The following is a 20,366-nucleotide window of genomic DNA, read 5'->3' as shown; positions in this document are numbered from 1 at the left end:
GATGGGCACATGTTGTTCATGGTGGCCACTGTGAATATTTCTCCTTCGTTGTGCACGAATATGTTTAATTAGCCAAATTTATAAATTTACTTAATCAATGAGATGTAAATGAAAAAGTTGTGCATGACGTTGACAAATGACTGCTAAAAGCATTTAAAACAACATAGGATTCATGAAGACCTTTTTTTAATGGGAAAGAAAGCTCGTCAAATAAATAAAAAAGAATGCAGAAAAAAAGAAATTGCTGTGACTGTGATAACGCTTTGCGCACCAAAGATTGCATCAATCTTTATGCAAACCTTGTCAAACAGTGGCACGTCAAACAGTGTTTTTTGGGAACGAGCACCTGCACATTCTTCTTGCCGCATTCGCTTTTCGAACCATTACAAGACCGTGACCCAGGTTTGCATGTTCGTAATACATGCTATGCACTGATGACGTTTACGTCTGCGACCACTTATATTATTGGTGTGGAGTCACGTGACCAAAGAAAATTTTTTGAAGGTTTTTTCTTTTTTTTTCAAAAAAACGAAGGATCACACAAGACCTAGGTCGCCAGTATATGGCGACCTAGGTTACAAGAAGTAACGGCTGATATCCTTTCAGGGAGAGGTTGGACATCTTTCTGAGAGTAACCCAGATACGAGATGGCTGTAAGTCTAACGTGGCATTTCTCGCGGTTTAGTTGGAATCTGGCATTGTGGTGCCTTTCAAGAACTTTGTCTAGGTTCCGAAAATGTTTTTCTTCTATTGTGCTCGCAGCTAAGATATCATCTAGGTACACAACACAGCCGTGATCCTTAAGTGTGCCTAGCACGGTGTTAATAGTGCGCCCAAACATGCTGGGAGCTGTCCGTAAGCCAAATGGCATACGGTGGAGCTCGTAAAGCCCTGCTGGTGTACAGAACATGATTTTGAACTTGTCTTCTTTAGCGACATTGATTTGCCGATACCCAGCCCGCAGCTCTAACAACAAAAAGAATCTTGCGTTCCGTACTGTATCAATGACATTGTCAATGCAGGGCAGTGGGTAGGAGTCCAATATAGTGAGCTTGTTGAGCTGTCTGTAAACAACACAAAATTGCAAAGTGCCATTTTTCTTCTGAACAAGGACAAGAGGGTGGCCCAGGTGCTACATGGCAGCCTAATCATGCTGGCAGCCAGCATCTTACATACTTGTTTAGCAATGAGAGTCCGTTCACATTCAGCATACCGTTACAGTGGTATGCTATACATCCATACTAAACTAGAATTCGTGTCGGCAATATGGAATCCCCATCAAGCGTACCTTGTGGAGCTACTGGAAACCCGGTTTATCCAAAACCATGCAGCCCGGTTTATTACATCCCAGTACGACTACCGGCTAAGTGTTAAAAACACTAAATCATCTCTCCAAATCCAATCATTAGCACATCGCCGAAAATCTCGCGCTTATGCCTCTTTCAAAAGCTCTATTACAATTTCCTACATTTACGCGACACACTTCTTTTGCCACCCAACCGTACTTCATGCCGTCTCTCAAACAACCTCAGTCTTCACAGCTCTACTAAATCCTTCACCTGCTCTTACTTGCCGATAGCTATAACAGAATGGAATAGTTTACCTGACCATGTAGTAATCGAACGAAACCCTACCAAGTTTCGAAACATACTAACGAACTTTCTGAGTGCTGATGCTTAATGTATTTGACTTATCTTTACTACATCGCTCTTGCTTTTTTAGTACATTGGTTATCACTTTTTGTGTTTGACAGTCATTTCAGTACACCTTCTTTACCCTTCTCAACGTTATTGTTTCTTACTTCAGTCATGACTGTTTCTGAGTTTCTTTTTCTTATGTATGCTCCTCCCTTGTGTAATACCCCAACAGGGGCCTTTAAGGGTCAATAAATGATGATGATGGTCATGATTATGATGATTCATATAGGTGGGTGGCTGCCTGTCAGAATGCAGTGCTCAAGCAAGTTGGTGCGGGGAAGTTGCGCATTGTTGTCGGCAAACGGCGCGATGTTGCTTGAGAATGCTAGAAAGGTTTTTCCTGCCCGAAGGCTCACCTGTCTGTGGATCAGTCAGTAGCGTGCAGGAGGTCATGGATCGAATTCTAACTTTGCCGGCTTGAAGTTGAAGTTGAAGTTGAAATTTATTTGCATCATCACAATGCGGGAATGCTCGGGCAAAAAGTGAAAATCAATTCACTTCGCTTCAATATTCAGTGGTATGTTGTCAGAAAGGATGTAGTCCATGCCAAGAATGATGTCGGCAGGCAAGACGTTGAAGACGGGGACCTCACGTAGGCACTTAGTACCAGTGGTTGTGTGTGGACGCAAGTCATCGGTGTCTGCTGGCTGTACGTTTCCACCTATGCTTTGCATTGGTGCCCGAGTCCATGGCTGCAGAGTGGGCATGGCGCGTCGCCGAAGCAGCGCTGGACGCTTTGCGCACGTGTCTACAATTGCTGTCAGCTCTCTGATACCGTCGACGCAAATTGGCACCAACGGCAGTAGGCTGCTCTAGTATCAGATGTGCTGTCTTGTAGTGTGCAATACATTGCTAGAGTAGAGGCTAGAGTCACCAACGGAGTGTCCACATTGCAGTAGGGAAGCTTGCGAGGTAGTATGCGGCGGCGTGGAGGCGGCACGACACCGTCTAGCTGTGTCCTGTAGCACTTAAGCCTTGCGGACAAAAGCATCAGGCATTGTCTTTAATGCATACACGGACAGGACGACAGCATGCATGGGGTTGTGGACACCATCCATGACAACCTGCTTGGCCGCTGGGGAAGCCCAGGTAAGGTTGCAGGTATGAAGGAGCTGCAGCTTGTTGTAAATGTATTCGGCTATGTCTTCATCTGGAGCTTGGGGTGACCTCATCTCGGTGAACTGAGCGTCATAAGAACTCGGAAGAGCTGCAAATGTGGTTGTGAAAGTGGCACTCCAAGTTGGCATGACGCATATTTGCTTCCATGGAAGTGATGCCAGCACCTCAGAGGTGCCCTTCTGTGATTGATTTCTTGATGGACTCTGTCCGAAAGTGTTTTGAGGCAACAGAGTTGACCCAAGTGGTGGGGTCGACCGATGAAACTCTGGAGTTCCATTCTCAGAGGGTTGAGTAAGTGCAGTGTACCCAATGTTGGCAATCACGCTTGCCGTGCTGTTCAGTTGTTGCGTCAGCATGGACAATGCGCGAGCAAGTTCAGCGTTGCAGTCTTGCCGTGGAGTCACCGTGGAGGCTTGGACGCCGTTTCTGGGCAGTAGTGACTGCGAGTCCGAAAGGACTCATTTGCTTCGAAGGGTGGTGGACGGAGGCGGATGAAGGCTCAATGGCTCTGTGGTTCATGACTGTGTCATTGTAACGAACAGAACAGAGATAACACCCGTTTACCAGACTGGCTGTTCTATTCTCCCCTTGTCTCCTTCTTTTCCCTTGTCCCATGTTACCAAGCTTGTGCTTCTATTTCGTACAAATGTTTTAATTTCAAGCTCTTTTGAATGTCAGGGATTTGCAGGTTGTTGAAAGCTCCTGGACTTAAGCACTTTCAGAAGAACTTCAGTTTGGCCTAGTTGGTATTTACTGCAATAATACCAACTAAGTTCTTCTTAAGCACTTTCATCACTAAATTTCGTTTTATTTGTTTGTACTTAAAGGCTAGAGGGCATTCTTACATAAGGATATTGCATTACATTATATAAAGGGTTGTTGTGTTCATATAGGAGGTTGTGGCCAAGTACTGCACCAGGGTGGCCAATCCTGCTCTGGTGAGGGAGTGCGTTACCGGTTCTGGTCACCGGAATCAGGCCTCACTCCAGGCCTGTTTGTGCAATTTTATCAACATGCGGATTTTCTTTTTCTTTTTTTTTTATCCGGTGGAAAATTGCCGGCACCGGGATTCGAACCGCGGACCTCTTGCACGCGAGGCGGGTGTTCTACCTCTACGCCACCGCTGCACCTTCATGGTCATTAAGGGTTACGGACTGGATCCCAAGGGAAGGGAAGCGTAGCAGGGGGCGGCAGAAAGTTAGGTGGGCGGATGAGATTAAGAAGTTTGCAGGCACGGCATGGCCACAATTAGTACATGACCGGGGTTGTTGGAGAAGTATGGGAGAGGCCTTTGCCATGCAGTGGGCGTACCGGGCTGATGATGATGATGATGATATAAAGGGTTCCATATCTTTCTGGCCTCATGGAACCCTACAAGCCCTTCTAATGTGTTACTCCCTCCCCGTGTGCAACGTGTCAAATATCCTCCCCTAAACAGGCATCCAGATGCAGGCAGTCATTATTTCTAGGCAAGGTTTATTGCACTCAAATGAGAGAGAAAAGAGAGTCCACATTTTAGTTTGAAGACGTGGCTCGAGGTTGCTGAGGGTCAGCCTCAAAACGGGTGCTACTTCCAGCTATATTTATTTTTGGCATAGGACAGAGCTGATAATGCCTTCTCGGCAATGCGATCCCTACTGCTATCTCTGTGCCAGAAAGGTGAAGAAAAAGGGGAAGGCCCCTTGGGCACTCGCAGAACCCAGTTTGAGAAACCCTACATTACATAATGCACTCTCAGTACACAGCTTATTGTATTGGTACCTTAATTTTAAAAATTCACTTTTGACTGTAGTTGCATAAGTTTTGGTTATAATGCTTTGTGCCGCATCAGCTGCATTAAGGACAAGTTGCATCAAGCTGTTTGTCCTTTGGTGTAGGGTGTTTCTACAGCTCATGTAACCTTACTGTAAAGAGCTGATAGGATTCTGCACATAAGTGGTAGTTTTGATTCTGTAGAAAGAAAAAAAAAGGCTTTGTCTACCTACAGTAGTATGTCTCACAAACACTTCAATCACTGTTATTGAAGTGATGCTCATTCACCACAGGCAGTTTACAGGTGATCAGAGAAGTGTTCCCAGTGGTTCTCATCATCTGTGTCATGCAAACACTCCTTGAAACATGCATGACAAGGTCTTGTGAATATCATGGACAATTCATGAGCACAGCACTTTTGGAGAAGCCCATTTAAGCCATCTGGTCTGTAGCATAGTGGGATCCACGAACTTTCTCCAAACCTCTTAATTTCTTGGCCACTTTACCTCTCTCCAAGCTAATTCCGGTGTATACCAACTGTTCCAATTGGATGTTGCCAAAAAGATTTAGATACCAGAGGGCTTCATGCAAACAATCTCCTCTTCCTTTTCTTTAATGGGTGGTGTTCATGCTATTCATGAGTTCTTTCTATTCCACAAAAATAATTGTTTAAATGAAGTTTAATTAGTTAACTTTTAGTTTACCTTGTCAATAAGAAATCATGCAAAAGTTGTAGAGGATATCAAAAATTGCCTGTAACAGCATTTAAAGCAACCTAGGTATTGTGCGGTCATTTTTTCTGACAAAACTAGAAAGCCTGAAAATTTTTTAACCATAACAACACGTCTGTGTCTCAGACAAATATCATCAGCTAGTACGCTGTACTAGTATGGCCTGCAGAATGGCTGGTGACAAGCCATCACGTGTACCTCACAATTAGTATGTTTATACCCGATGACCTCATTGGCAATGAAGCATGAGACCATATGCACATATTAGGTTGACAGCCATCATAGTGCGGAGATCAACAATAGATCATATTCCCACTATCAATCAGGTGATAGAGAAATGTGCGGAATATAACCAACCCTTATATATAGCTTTCATTGATTACGAGAAAGCGTTTGATTCTGTCGAAACCTCAGCAGTCATGGAGGCATTACGGAATCAGGGTGTAGACGAGCCGTATGTAAAAATACTGAAAGATATCTATAGCGGCTCCACAGCCACCGTAGTCTTCCATAAAGCAAGCAACAAAATCCCAATAAAGAAAAGCGTCAGGCAGGAAGATATGATCTCTCCAATGCTATTCACAGCGTGTTTACAGGAGGTATTCAGAGACCTGGATTGGGAAGAATTGGGGATAAGAATTAATGGAGAATACCTTAGTAACTTGCGATTTGCTGATGATATTGCCTTGCTTAGTAACTCGGGGGACAAATTGCAATGCACCTGGAGAGGCAGAGCAGAAAGGTGGGTCTAAAAATTTATCTGCAGAAAACTAAAGTAATGTTTAACAGTCTCAGAAGAGGACAGCAATTTACAATAGTCAGCGAGGCACTGGAAGTCGTAAGGGAATACACCTACTTAGGGCAGGTAGTGACAACGGATCCGGATCATGAGACGGAAATAATCAGAAGAATAAGAATGGGCTGGGGTGCATTTGGCAGGCATTCCCAGATCATGAACAGCAGGTTGCCATTATCCCTCAAGAGAAAAGTATATAATAGCTGTGTCTTACCAGTACTCACCTACGGGGCAGAAACCTGGAGGCTTACGAAAAGAGCTCTACTCAAATTGAGGACGACGCAACGAGCTATGGAAAGAAGAATGATAGGTGTAACGTTAAGGGATAAGAAAAGAGCAGATTGGGTCAGGGAACAAACGCGAGTTAATGACATCTTAGTTGAAATCAAGAAAAAGAAATGGGCATGGGCAGGGCATGTAATGAGGAGGGAAGATAACCGATGGTCATTAAGGGTTACGGACTGGATCCCAAGGCAAGGGAAGCGTAGCAGGGGGCGGCAGAAAGTTAGGTGGGCGGATGAGATTAAGAAGTTTGCAGGGACGGCATGGCCACAATTAGTACATGACCGGGGTTGTTGGAGAAGTATGGGAGAGGCCTTTGCCCTGCAGTGGGCATAACCGGGCTGATGATGATGATGATGATATAAAGGGTTCCATATCTTTCTGGCCTCATGGAACCCTACAAGCCCTTCTAATGTGTTACTCCCTCCCCGTGTGTAACGTGTCAAATATCCTCCCCTAAACAGGCATCCAGATGCAGGCTGCTGCTGCTGCTGCTGCTGCTGCTGATGATGATGATGATAGTGCAGAGTCTGCATGCAGCCTTTTCATGTATCTGAAAAATTTGTCTGTGACTCTATAAAGTGTCATAATGCAAAGAGTAACAGTGGAAGAAGACATATTGTAAGCCAAAGAAGGAGAGGTACGTGGCATAAAGTGGTGTATCGAGGAAGGCCACACTGAGCTTCAGTGCACCAATCAGAGTAAAACATATAGAAGAAGTTCTAATGAAACAGCACCAGAACGCGTAGGGACGAACAGAAAGAATGAGCCACAGCTACAATCTGGAATGGTAGAGTGGAAGTCGACCTGGAGTCCAGACCCACCTGGTGTTTCATGGAGACAGTCTGCAGCAATCTGGTCAGAGGCCGTGCCCAGCTTCTGCAGCTACGATCAGGAAGCTAAGTAGGTGCAACGGAGAACCACAGCAACCACCTCATGGGGCACCTTCGCCAAGACGACATGCCCATGCTCTTGTGGCCGATTCCGCAGGCATAGTGAACAGGTCCAAGATGTGCATCTGCACTGACCTGACGTCTTGAGGCCAGGACCGTCGCCCTGACGTCGGAACTGGCGAAGCCAAATCCCTCACAACGCCAAACCGGGCTATGCAATGTCGAAACTAGCAGTGCCTGCTCGACGCTTCGGCTTGGACAAACTCATTGCAAATACCATAAGACTCTCATTCTTGTTATATCGCTCTCCTTTCAACACCTTTTGGGTAAGGAAAATCTACTCCACAACAAATGGTGCATTGTTCTTCCATCTTCACGTAGTGTCTATACTGGCACATTCATGGCAATGATACTTTCACACTTCACCCAAAAAGTCTACACTGCAGTAAACTGTTCCATGAAAGTCCTTGCCTACTTTCAGATGCGATACAACAGTTATTATGTAACATCTAAAGTCTAGCATGACTCCTGAACATGGTGCAAGAATTCACACCATTCATGCACAGCAAAACTACTTAAAACATGATTCTACAAGAATAATAATGTCTTTGTGACATTAATATTTTTGCTCATCATCTTGAATTTCCATCTCCTGCCTTTCCTGTGGTTTCCCAATATTTTTGTAGAATCATGTTGTAAGTAGTTTTGCTGTGCATGAATGACGTGAATTCTTGAACCATGTTTAGGAGTCATGCTGTACCTTATATGGTCGGAAAAACTTTTTGTTACTCCTGCTACAGTTCCTGTTATCCTTCAGTGGCCATTAATCCCATTATCACGGTAATACACTTCACCGTTTCTCTGCAGGCACAACTATCTGTTGTAACAGTTTGCCACTGCTGTTCAAATGCTGCCTAAATGATAGGCCATCTTGGGCTTCATCTTGAACCAAGGTCTTATCCCTTTCTGTGATTAGTACACAGCCCATTCTACTAGATACAGTCTTTAGGGATACATTATCGTTCTGCTGCTTGGCAAAGAGTGCAGGCGAGCTACTCAATATTTGTGCAATGACTAAAGATGCATTGACTACCTATCTTTCATTAGTTCATTAGTCCTGCCATTAGGCAGCATCGTCTGTGCAGCAGCCCAAACATCTTCCTGTAGACAACCTTTAGTCTTATTGTGTTCGGTTGATTTCGTTCTTTTTGCCAGGGTACTTCTCTTTTGAACAAGGCTCCTCAATTTGTTGCATCCCAGGTGTGTTTCCTAGGAAAATGTCATACATGGGTTTCTTGATGCACTTTACTGATGTCGGCCCTGAATAGCATGGTGTCATTATACGAGGGCGAATCAGAGAGTCTTTGCCCCTGTTATTTATTAGCTAAAATAAGGTACATACAGGTAATTATAAATATACTATTCTACATACCTTACAGTATTTTTTCACATAGTCTCCACGTCGGTTCAGACATATGTCCCATCGCAGCACTAAATTTGAAATGACCCTGTGGTAGAATTCGTCTGGCTGACTGTGGAACCAGCGGCAGACTGCTGTCTTGGCTTCATTCAGAAGAACTCCAGTTGTGCCCTTGTGCAGCACTGTTTCATGTGAATCACTGTTCTGCAAGGTACTTCAGCGGACCGAAAACGTGGAAATCACTAGGGGCGAGGTCCAGACTGTATGGTGTGTGGTCCAGGCTCTCCCTTTGAAATGACCGGAGCTTGTCAGTGGTTCTGATTGCCACATGTGGCCTCGCATTGCCATGTAGGGTAAGTGCATTGTGCACATCGGCAATGCCTCGGCATTTTCGCCTGATGGCAGCCAGCAGACGTGACAGTGTGGAACAATAACTGTCGGCATTGATGGTTGCACCTTGTGGCATGAAATCTAGCAGGAGTGGTCCTCAACGATCCCAGAGGGCATCGCTTTCCCAACAGATGGCACTGAAGTGAATTTCTTTGTCACAGCCGAACCCTGATGTTTCCACACCTTGCTCTGCTGCTTCGATTTTGGTGTGAAATGCAGTATCTACGTTTCATCGCCGGTAACAATGTGGTCCAGGAAACTTTCACCCTCTTTGGCATACCATTGCAGATGACTCAGTGAAGCAATCATTCGCTTGCCTTTCATAATGTGATCCAACTGGCACCTACCAACATGAAACCTTCTGGTACCCTAAGAACCTGTGAAAAATGTCATAAACACTCCCATACGAAATGCCAAGCTCCCGGGAAATGTGCTTGAGGTGAACACGCCGATCCGGTTTCACCATTGCATCCATGTGGGAAATGTTGTCTTCAGTCAGCGACGCACAAGGCCTCCCTAAATGCTCATTGTCGTGCAAGTCTTCACGACCTCTAGCGAACTCAAAGAACCACCACGACACACTTATCAAAGCGAGACGCTTTTCCCTGTTTATGGGCTGCATTTCCCTGTGGATTTCAATGGGCGTTCATCCCTTGCTCTACAGAAAACGAATCACACTTCGTTGCTCATACGCCATGGACATGTGAAGCACAACCGCCATCTTAGACAACTGACAGCAGCGCCACTCCATGGAGCTACTAGCAGATAAGGCTGGGCTGGTCCAAGAAATGTCCACCGCTGGGAATGGTATGTTGACTTCGCATTTACAGCCATAATTTGGCTAGAGAAAAAAAAAAAATAGGGGCTAGGACTTTCAGATTTGCCCTTGTAATTGTATTGGCCACAGGCAGCCACCTCATTATACCATCGACTAAGGTCACTGGTGTAGTTTTGTCTGTGATCTCGTTGTTCTAAAATAGGCTTTTTCTAACTATAACTGTGCTCATGCCCCAAAGGACAGAAACTCATTTGTCATGTGTCTCTACCACAGGCATCCACTTATCTCCTGTAGAAGATAGCGCTCCATGTGTGATATCTACCTTTGCTGTTTCTTTTTCACCCGACACGCTGATGTGTTTCCCTAAAGGTGCTGCTACAGCTGCAACTTTATCTGTAGTGGTTCTTTTACATTGCTGTGCTATGACTAGTTGTTTTGCACAACTCACACATTGTGCTTGTGTTCAAATGACAATGCGCTACACAGTGTCCCGTCCTGTTGCAAAAAAGTCATCTTTTAGCAGTGTGTTCAAAGGGGCTGGTTGGTTCTGTTTCGTTCTGAAACGGCGCTTCGTCCTGTGCTCTTTACGCGCTCGTCCTGTGTCACGCTATTTCTGTTTTATTCCAAAGTCATATTTGCCCTTGCCATACTACCTTCCCTGTTATTATATTCTACTTGTTCCTCTGCTGTTATCATCTGCATGCCTTGCCTTGTTTTACTTAAATTATTTATCCCTTGTGCTTCAGTGAACTGATAAGCACATTCTACTAAGTCAACATGGGATTTCATGTTTCGCTTTTTCAAAAATATAACGAGTTCTGGACTTCAACAAAACAAGAACCATAATGACCATAGTTCAGTGACCATAGAGTCCTTGACTGCTTTGTAAGTCTTAGCTGTGCTTCACATTTAAATCCATCTCTCAAAGTATTTACTCAAGTGACAGATGAACTGTGGACGAGTCTTCGGGTCTTTTGGCTTGCAGTTTTGTAACTTTTCTTGAAATGGCACATTTACTCGCATAATGATCGCAATCCTGAACTTTGTTGTCAAAATTCGATTTTTTTCCCTTTCCCTTATAATGATCGCACCCCGAACTTGCCACAGCGATATGTCGTGTGCCAAGTTTAGCTAATGATGATCGTGCTTACCATCTGTCGAATGCTATCAAATACTATGTAAACAACTCTTCAAGACGTACCAAGCGGTCTGCACGCACCAAACATTCTTAAGCAGATTCCCCATTTCATTCCTTTCATCACTTTCCACACTTCCATGAAAAAAAGCTACATCCAAACTTGCCTTGTCTTTATTATTTGTAGGCTTTATAGTGGCTGTGGTTAACAACAACAAAAAAGGCACTTTTCGATTTTTGTCTGCACTTGCGGGCACACAACAAATCATGAGCAGCAACGATAGTAGCCACGTTTACACTGATACGTTAGAAGTGTACCCTATTCATATTCTGACGCTTGTAACACAGCTAAGATATTCGCCCACCCATAGCGGAAGCGTGCTGTATTAGGATAGTAGTGAATACAAACGCTGCAGTTTCCGCAGTGTGCCTGCCATGGGTTCCTGTGTCACTGGCAGATAAACGTACCCATCTCTGTTTCTTTCCTCCCAAAGTGGTCATGGCTACGCTATTGCCGCAAACTTGCCGATAGTAACAATATTATTCATTACTGATATGGAAGAAACTGTTTCAATGCGCGTAATGTACTCACGAGAAGAAAAAAAATTGTGTTCGGCGCGTTTGGCTTGCTCCGCTGGCTGCCATTTTTGTTTTGGTGTTCTGAACTGTTACAGTGGCAGCTGCCTATTTGTTGACCTGTGTGTCATCCCGCAGCAAACACGGAATGAAAAAAAAAAATGTTTTCTTTTCCCGGGAATTTTAACCTGCATAATGATTGCACCCCTGAATTCATGCCAATTTTTTTGACAAAAAAGTGCAATCATTATGTTGGTAAATATGGTACCGTTGCAGTTCGTCTGAACCTCCGAAGCTGTGCAAGTTTGATTTTGTTGTAGTCCATAGATTCAGCTGTGCACATTCTACCAAAGACACTTAGCCTACCAAACACAGGCTGAGTGCCGCAGTCCACTGTCTACTTGCTGCGTTCCGAACCTTGTCCCAAAGCAATCCTCTTAAACCTCTGAAAGTAGGTGTAATATTAATATCTCTTTTGTTATCCAATGGTTCCATCAGTTTACGCGTACAAATCTTTGATCTTCTGCGTGGTTCTGATTCCAATGAAAGGGACTATCTATCACTCTCATTACTCCATGGTGTCAGCTCTGTTTGTGCATAGGGCACTGCTAATTGTAATTTAAACTGAGCAATTCCTTTTCTGCCTCTTGTACTTTCCAAGCTTCCTGTTGCGCACGCTCGAACAAGATAAGCGATTCCTCTAACGTGAGTTCCAAAGAGCTTGATACTCTAAGTAGCTTCTCATAATCCATGGTCCTGCAAAGTAAGAGACCAATTACTGAGGATAAGAATCCTGGCAGGCTCACCAATATTTTGTTGTAGCCTCTAGATGGAAAGCATGATGCAGGAACATTTTGGATAATAAGGAGCCTTTGTGTAATGAGGCTCAAAACAGACAAGTTAGCCCACGAGGAAAGCTCCCAAAATAGACTTAACAAAGCTCAAACAGGCTGCAAGTAACACGCTACACAATACAAGTTAACAGCAACATAGAACAAGAATGAGAGTCTTATGGTATTTACAATAAGCTTGTCAAAGCTGTAGCGTTGAGCAGGCATTGCTGGTTTCGACGCCGCATAACATGGCTCAACGTTGGGATGAGGGATCTGACACGAGAACTAGCTGCACCAGATCCCTCCCTGAAGCGTTGGCGCATGCTGTGACATAGCGTGTGGCACCTATGTTCTTAAAGAAAAAATAGTAGTTGTGCGACTAGATGACTGAGGGAGCCACCCGAGCCTCACCACCCCCTCCCAGGCACGTATTGCCAGGTATTGCTTCCATCCTTTGCGAGGTCCATGTAACCCACAAACAAAGGGTACAAAAGGAGGGAAGGGACCATGCACGGGTAGTCGTTACTCTGGGTGAGAGCTGTCCTGTGCCTTGGTTTGTTCCGTTACTGTTCACTCTTGTACATGGCGTAGCCCTGACCTCTCTTGTGCTTTGTGGTAACCCTGACCTCTCTTGGTTTGTTCCGTTACCGTTCACTCTTGTACATGAGCGAAAACTGCGTCTTGGCGTAGCCCTGACCTCTCTTGTGGCACTGTGGTTGACTGCTGCGACGGTTACCCGCTGTCCTTGTCGATACAGAGGCTTTGAGGTGGCCCCTGGACTATGTGGTTGGACTCGGCTCTTATAGTCTGAATTTGAAGTCTCCATCTGTGACGAGCATGTGACACCCCCTTGGCATAATCTTTGTTGGCCCCCCAGGCTCGATGGCCCGCCAAGCTCGATGGGCAGCATTGATCGCCACACCAAATAAACACCGATAAGCACAGCTGCTTGCGATCAGTCATCGTTGTCGTCATCAGTCATGGATGACTGCTCGCAATCCATTATTGTCGGAATCGCCTTCGACCTAGACCGAAGTTCCATCATTTCACAACATACTGTGGCTTTAATATTGAATACAACCTATGCCAAGGCTGTTGCTGTTTGTGTGCAGAATCCAAAGTTAGTCTTTATGGATAAAGTGCATTTGTATCGCTGAAAACATGCGCAGTCAGGGTGACCATTAAAGGAAAAGTTCAGTTCGCTTGGGTGTTTACAAGCTGGCAGGTACACTCTACAAATTAGCATAGGAGATGTGCGGGCATGGTGGTGGCCTCAGCAAAGAATGTAGCCACTTACTGGCGTGCCTGTATTACTGACAAGATCTTCATTTATCTGGTCGGCAGCACTTGTGGCGTAGTGTTGTTGAAAGAGTACTGCATGGCTTTAATTACCCAGACGCGCTGCCGATAGTTATCGCCCGCAACCTGAAGTTGCCGCATTGGCTCGGCAAGCTACGTGTCACAATTGTGCACCGCCTACATAGCCAAAAGTGGTGCTTGGTTGAATGCTTTCTTTGGTGTGTAGGAATGGCTGTTTCTTTTTGTGTCCTTATCATTTGATGTTCCCATTTATTGCTCATTAGGTGCTCTTCTACTTTTGCCATTGGTTTTGTGTCTCGAGCACCGAGACCTTCCCATGTTCTTGGGCACCTGTAATTTGTTGATTCATTCATTAGCTGGTCAAATATAACAAGTTCTGCATGTAAGAAAAAATTTGCTTTTTGCTTGAAATCTCCTTGGTTACACTCATGGACAAGAGTAATAAAATTATTTGTTTTTCAAGTCTGTCATTAGGAAAAACAAAATTTCAGTTTCCTGCTTTGTGAGAGCTTGCACTTTTCACCACACCGAGACCTGCTGGGCTGCCATCAGTTACTGAAAGGCTGGTATTTCACCCTGCAGGGACACAATGATCTATGCGGCCTCAGCCGATGCTCGTGGCCTGGGCTCTGTTGTACGGCTCCTTGGTGACGTGGTTCTGCGGCCTCTCTTCAAAGAGGAAGAGGTGGGTGACGACGTGGCGGCAGTGTAATTATTACGCAGGTCTGGCATGTTGTTACCATCAGGTAACATCACACATGGTAAAATAAAGAATACGAGGGTTGCAATGTGGGCTTGTTGGTAATGCATCTTCAAGGGGAGTATGGTAGCGCGATTCAAAGACGGGACAAGAGAAGACACAAAGGGACACACACATAGCGCTGTGTGTGTCCCTTTGTGTCTTCTCTTGTCCCGTCTTTGAATCGCGCTACCATACTCCCCTTGAAAATAAAGAATTGCTGAGTGGATCTTTTTTTCAAGACCCCTATTTTCTGGCATACTCCTGTTTCCTTAATGACACCATATTGTGCCCACAATTTAATTGTAAAAGCAACTGTAACTTTGGCATGTGTGCAGTATTTCTCACAAGATCCACATACAGTTAACCCTTGATGTAACGAAGTTGGGAAAATTGGCAATTTGCTTTGTTATATCGAAATTTCACTTTTTATGCTAATAAGTACAATCGCCAATCGATTTTTCTTACACAGAAATGGGGCGCAGAATTTTCTGAATTATCGGGCAATAAAAAAAAGCAAGTTTGAATGAGAAAACAATTCATTTTGATAAATTTGGGAGTCGATGACAAATGAGACTGTTTCATGCTACTTACGTCGACGATGTCTTCACATCCGCGGTACGAATTAAGCAAAGTCGACCACGCTTTTGCGTGCACTCCGCCCCTGTGGCTAATAGCGTTGCCCTCACTGGGACGACGCTATCATGAAAAGCACCGCCAGCGAGGATGGAACGCTTTGTCTGCCTCTTGCTCCAACGTTTTCTGAAACTCAAGATTACGCAGCCTCCAATACTAAACACGCAGGAAGACAGCTTACATGGTGCCATGCCATGCGTATGCACTCAGCCACGCACTTATGCTCACAGCCATGCGCAGCCACAGCCGAGACGCACGCCAACTTATCCCCCATTATCCATAGTTAACTTATTGAGAAACATAAATTTATGTTTTTCCCATTACATTGCTTTGAAAATCTTGTGCGTGAACTGGAACCGTCATGAACTGTTACGGATCTTTTTCTTTTTTCTGTTCCAGAGCAGAACTAGAATGGCACGTTCTTCAGTGGAACGAAACTAAAATGAGACCGAAAAACGTTTCGTTCTGACACCCTACTTTTACTCCTTTAAAGTGGCTTGAAAGATAGGTTGATTTGCATTTGTAAAGTGTTCCTGTTCCAGTTGCACATAATGTCTGCTTGAATTTTTGCTAGGGTCATATCATCACTGTACACTGATAACAGCATCATTAGCATTCGCTTAAATTCAGATCTCATTGGCAGCACATGCATTGGTTCTTCATTTTCAGTGTCAAATTTTCTGCCATCACTTTCGGACAATTTCACCATTGGTTAATTCTGTAGAGAGGGTGAGCTCATTGTCAGCATCACTGAATCTTTCAAAGGTTATCCTGGTGGCAATCGAAACACCAGCACGTCATCGGTCATCACAGTGTCTATAGAAGGGGACTGATCAGGCATACTGTCAATATCTGTGGATGAGATTGCCATCTCAGTACCGAGTGTGAAGCCAATGGGCCGAAAACAGTTGCGAAGTGTGTCCTCCGTCGCTACCTTCCATGCACCCAAAAGCAAGCATGCCGACAACAGACCTGAGATAAACGCAACTTTTGCTGCAGTCCAAGCACAGTTTCATTTGACTGAGCACCTGTACTGAAGCTTAAGATTGCGGATCATGCATTGCTCCATCGGCTGGAGGATTGTTGTCGTGTTCGGCGGCAGGAATTCCATCTGTACAGCCTTTTGGTTCTTTATGTATCCGTGCGCAGCACAGTTGTCCACAAGCAGCAAAGCACTCTGATTTTGCTGTTCAAATATTCTGTCTAACTTGTGGACATATTCTTCAATAACTGCTGTTTGCTTCGTGAAAAACAGGTAGGCATGTTCTCATTTGCTTGATGATGGCAGCTTTCTTTTCTGTCATCAGCTTATGGTAGTGCTTTCCTTGCTTCAAAGCCATCGGCGAGGATGACAAAGGCGGAGCCGACATCATTGCTAACAGCAGCGAAAACCTTTCACTGAAACATGCCACTTGAACAGCAGGAAGCTTAGTAGCAAATGCTGAAGCAGCTAGCTTCTATGATTGCAGAGCTTACGATAACACAAAATGACCATGTACCAGATTTCATGCAGCCAAACACAAGGTAGGTGACTGCGGTTGCTATGGCTGCCAATGGATAGGCATGCAGAGCGCTGGTTCAAGGGTTGGCGATGACCAAAATGCTGGTATTGTCTTCGAATAATGCCGTTTTGGAGTTGCAGTCATGGCAGAAAGTAAAAGAAATCGGACAGCGAAGGGTTGCAGCTTCTGAAATTTAAGATGTGCTTATACACTGGCTCTATGGGGTATGTGGCTGTGCTGCTAAGGCGCTGAAGTTATTAGGCATGTCTGAAAAATCTGTAGTTGAAAAAAATCGGTCTACTGTATTTCATTTGGTATCTTTTCAGATTTTTTTGTCTATACGAAATGCCAATATTGTACGAAACCATAAATTTTAACGAATGGTTCACTACAGTAAAACCTCGATTATTACGAATCTCAAGGGGTAGCGTAAAATATTCATACCACCCGAGATTTGTATCACTAAAAAACAACCAAAAAAGCCAGAAACACATTTTCACCAATTTATTTATGCTGGGAGGAGTCCCAGATGTCCTTCTGGATTTTCTTCTTTGCCACGTGGACTAACAGCAAATTCTGGAAGGTGAAGAACTGTAGAGATGTGTATTCTCAAACACTCTCGGATGCCACGGCGTGCCTCAGGATGTCGAGGGCGTGCATTTTTTCGGCCGTCAGCAGTTGCTGGTCACTGGCGCTACAAGCTGCCTGAAATTTTGGGTTGCTTCAACTGTGTGTAGTCTACAGGTCACAAGGTTGTTGTCCGTGGTGACAAATTCGTCGGCAGAACATTTGACGCCAAGCTAATCCCAGTCTTTTATGTTACTAAGAGACATGCTTTTTGCTGCAAGCTAAAACACACACCAAAGGGAAACAAAGAAGGCAACGACAACATTCCTAGGTTACAGCCCAAACTAAATGAGTGGGAAGTGCCGCCCGGGTTGCCTTTACTGTGTCTTCCTTTTGTGTGTGTTTTAACTTGCGGCAAAAAACATGTCTTATAGCAAGAACCAACTAGGCCAACAAGCACCCTGTTGCTCTATGTTGTTTTCTGACTCCTGTGACGTGGTAACCGTAGATCCAGAACGCTGCATTTCCAAAAGCAATGTGTTATGGTTGTAGGTTAGATATGATCCCAGGCCATAGCAACAGTGGTGGAACAGCAGCACCAATTGTGCCAAACTGTGCCGACAGTGGGCCTTTGTGCCATACCACATGAAAACGGCATTTTAGCGGAAAATTATGCCTAGCCTGCGCCAAAGCATGCATAAGAGCATAATGCTAAATCTTGCAAAATGCTTTGCAGCTAGCATGCATAATGCTTCGCAGCTAGCAAAACTGAAATCAAAACCAACTGCAGGCTATCATTATCATCGTAGAGGGAAGCAGAGGGCCCTACAGTTACACTATGGGCCCTTTGTAGTTGTCCAGCTCATCATTCACGCATTCTTGAGCTCTGGCGCCAGTTCCTTCGGCGAGCGGTGGCGGCATAACCGAGCATACAAGCACAGTGAAAGATCAAGGCGAACGCGTAGCGCAGCGGGGGATGAAAAACACGAGGAGGAACGTAGAGAGGAAAGTGCAGCAGAATCATAAGGCGGAACGTGGAGGAGGGTATGACGAAAGAATAATGAAAAGTATATAATGTATTGACCCTTTTCACAGAGCTGTTTGTTCCATAGAAACAAGGTGGCACTTTCTGCGGAGCACTGCGTCGCCTCAGCGACAGCGTATGAATATGAAACCATAACCACTTCCACCTTGCTTCTGTGCGATCAGCTGTTGGAAATGCAACTGAATTTTTGCAAACGCACTGTGTTCTAATCATGCCGGAGTGAATCATGTGCATTGAAGAAGTGCGCAGTAGTTGGCTGCAAAAATAGTAACTGGTATCTTAAGGAATGGAATGAATCCGTGTAGCCGAGTTTGTGGAGCATTGCTGCAACTGTCCGTACATGTTACCGGCACTTAGAGATGTACGGCTTTCTTCGAGGATACAGAAATTTGCTCATGTGCCAGCGTTGTATTGCTAACCTTCAAAGAAAGTGCTTCAGCCCCAGAACTTTGGCAAGAGTGAGTACCGCTCATAAACAATGGCAAAGGGAGTAGTGCCGCTTCCTGTCATAGTACATTTCGCGCACAGTATCTACACACATCTACCCCAACTGGCACGGAATCTTACTCCCACTCTATCGCCAACGTGTCAATAAGTGAATGGGTGCACGCTTCAATATATGCACACAATATAAGCACAATAAATGGCAGGCTACACCGATAGTGCACCAATGGTTGAAGCTGAATGTTTCGGGACGGTCCACAAGGGTAATCAAGTTACTAGCGATAATACATTTTTGCTACAAGGTATTACAATGTACAAAACAACTACGTTTCAAGCCTTGCGTGCTGCAGCAAGAACAAATTTATCAGAACTGAGCACACCTGCAAGTGATTAGGCAGAAATAATCAAATAGTGACCGCATCAAGGAAATTTACTGAGTCAGAAATGGGACAAGCCACTCCTTCAAAATATTTACCAAGTAAAGAACAAAGAGCAAAATACACTAATCCTGATTCACTTCATGAGCGGAAAATTTGGATAGCTTGGACTACATATTGACACTGCATGCTTTCAACTCTCGCGCGCCAGCCACCTTCTGCGCCCATCCAGTTGCTTACTGCTACCTGCGAGAGATAGCGGTAGTGAAGCGGGCAACATGGGCTCACAAGGCATGTGCAATCGGAGCAGTGTGTCATCAGTGCGGGACACAAGGCAAGCAGAAGAGGTGCGGAATGCTTGCAAAAAGACTGTGTACGTTGTAGTGAGACTTCTGTTTAGCTGTTTGTCAGGCACAAGTTTGCCTAACGTAAACTGATTAAAGTACCATCACTCAACTGTGCGTTACAGTATTTAGCCTCGCTTTTAAAGCAAGCACCATATACACTGCTCGCGCTGTTTGGACATACCTTAACCTGCTCCCAAAGCGCTTTTGCATGTTCTCTGAAGCTATGGCCAAAGCTTCATGTCATCCACTCACTCACAGTCTACAATAACTTCCGAAACAGAGGTTTGCTAAGTCGCACCGGCGTCATACACACCCATTGTAAATGGGGAGGGAACGGAGGCAGTTGAGGCAAGTGATGGATGCGTTACCACGTGATCAAACATGGCAGTACCTATGGGATCGCCACGAAAAGGGTCAATAGTGTGGTGATGATGGCTACATTATAGCGCCAGAGTAGTGTGCATCGTCTGGGAGGTCTGTTGGCGGCGGCTGTTGTGAATCGTGCCTGCGCATCACCTACATGCTGGCTCTTGCAATCTCCAGATCAGCGAGGCAGTTGCGCCGCACTTCACTCCATTTTCAACGTACTGAAAGGCGTGCGACATGTCCGTGCATGTTACTGAACCCAAGATGAAGAGAAGGTAGCTTATTCCCTTTGCACCCATGTACCCACGCTATGAGGTGGCACCAGTATTAGAACACTAGCACCATCTCTTTACAACTACACCGACTACTGGCAGCACAGAGTTACATGGAGAAACTGCATTACAGGAGATGTAAGAGCCATGCGGGAAAAACAACACTGGGAGACACGAGAGAGGGGAGCATCTCCACATGTTTAATAAGCAGATGGAGCAGCATTTGGCTGATGCATCTTCAAGGTGTATTGAATCTCCGAGAAGGTGCTGTTCCGATGCCCCAACTTGTGCACATTCCCCTGAATACCATGGCAGGAATACATGCACATGGGGCTCCCTCTGCTTCTAC

At 45.0% G+C, this 20,366-nt stretch overlaps 1 protein-coding gene across 6 annotated transcripts in view; it reads left to right on the top strand.

Annotated features, from left to right (window-relative positions):
- Window positions 1-20,366, top strand: part of LOC139048163 (mitochondrial-processing peptidase subunit alpha) — a 364,881-nt gene that overhangs the window by 36,590 nt on the left and 307,925 nt on the right. For all 6 annotated transcript variants that reach the window (XM_070522712.1, XM_070522716.1, XM_070522715.1 and 3 more), the window contains exon 5: window positions 14,305-14,407. In XM_070522712.1, the coding sequence (XP_070378813.1) occupies window positions 14,305-14,407 (103 nt within the window). The remainder of the gene's footprint in view (window positions 1-14,304; window positions 14,408-20,366) is intronic.

The sequence above is a fragment of the Dermacentor albipictus genome, chromosome 7 (assembly GCF_038994185.2).
Source record: "Dermacentor albipictus isolate Rhodes 1998 colony chromosome 7, USDA_Dalb.pri_finalv2, whole genome shotgun sequence".
NCBI classification, from domain to species: domain Eukaryota; kingdom Metazoa; phylum Arthropoda; class Arachnida; order Ixodida; family Ixodidae; genus Dermacentor; species Dermacentor albipictus.
This window is presented reverse-complemented; position numbering and strand designations above follow the sequence as displayed.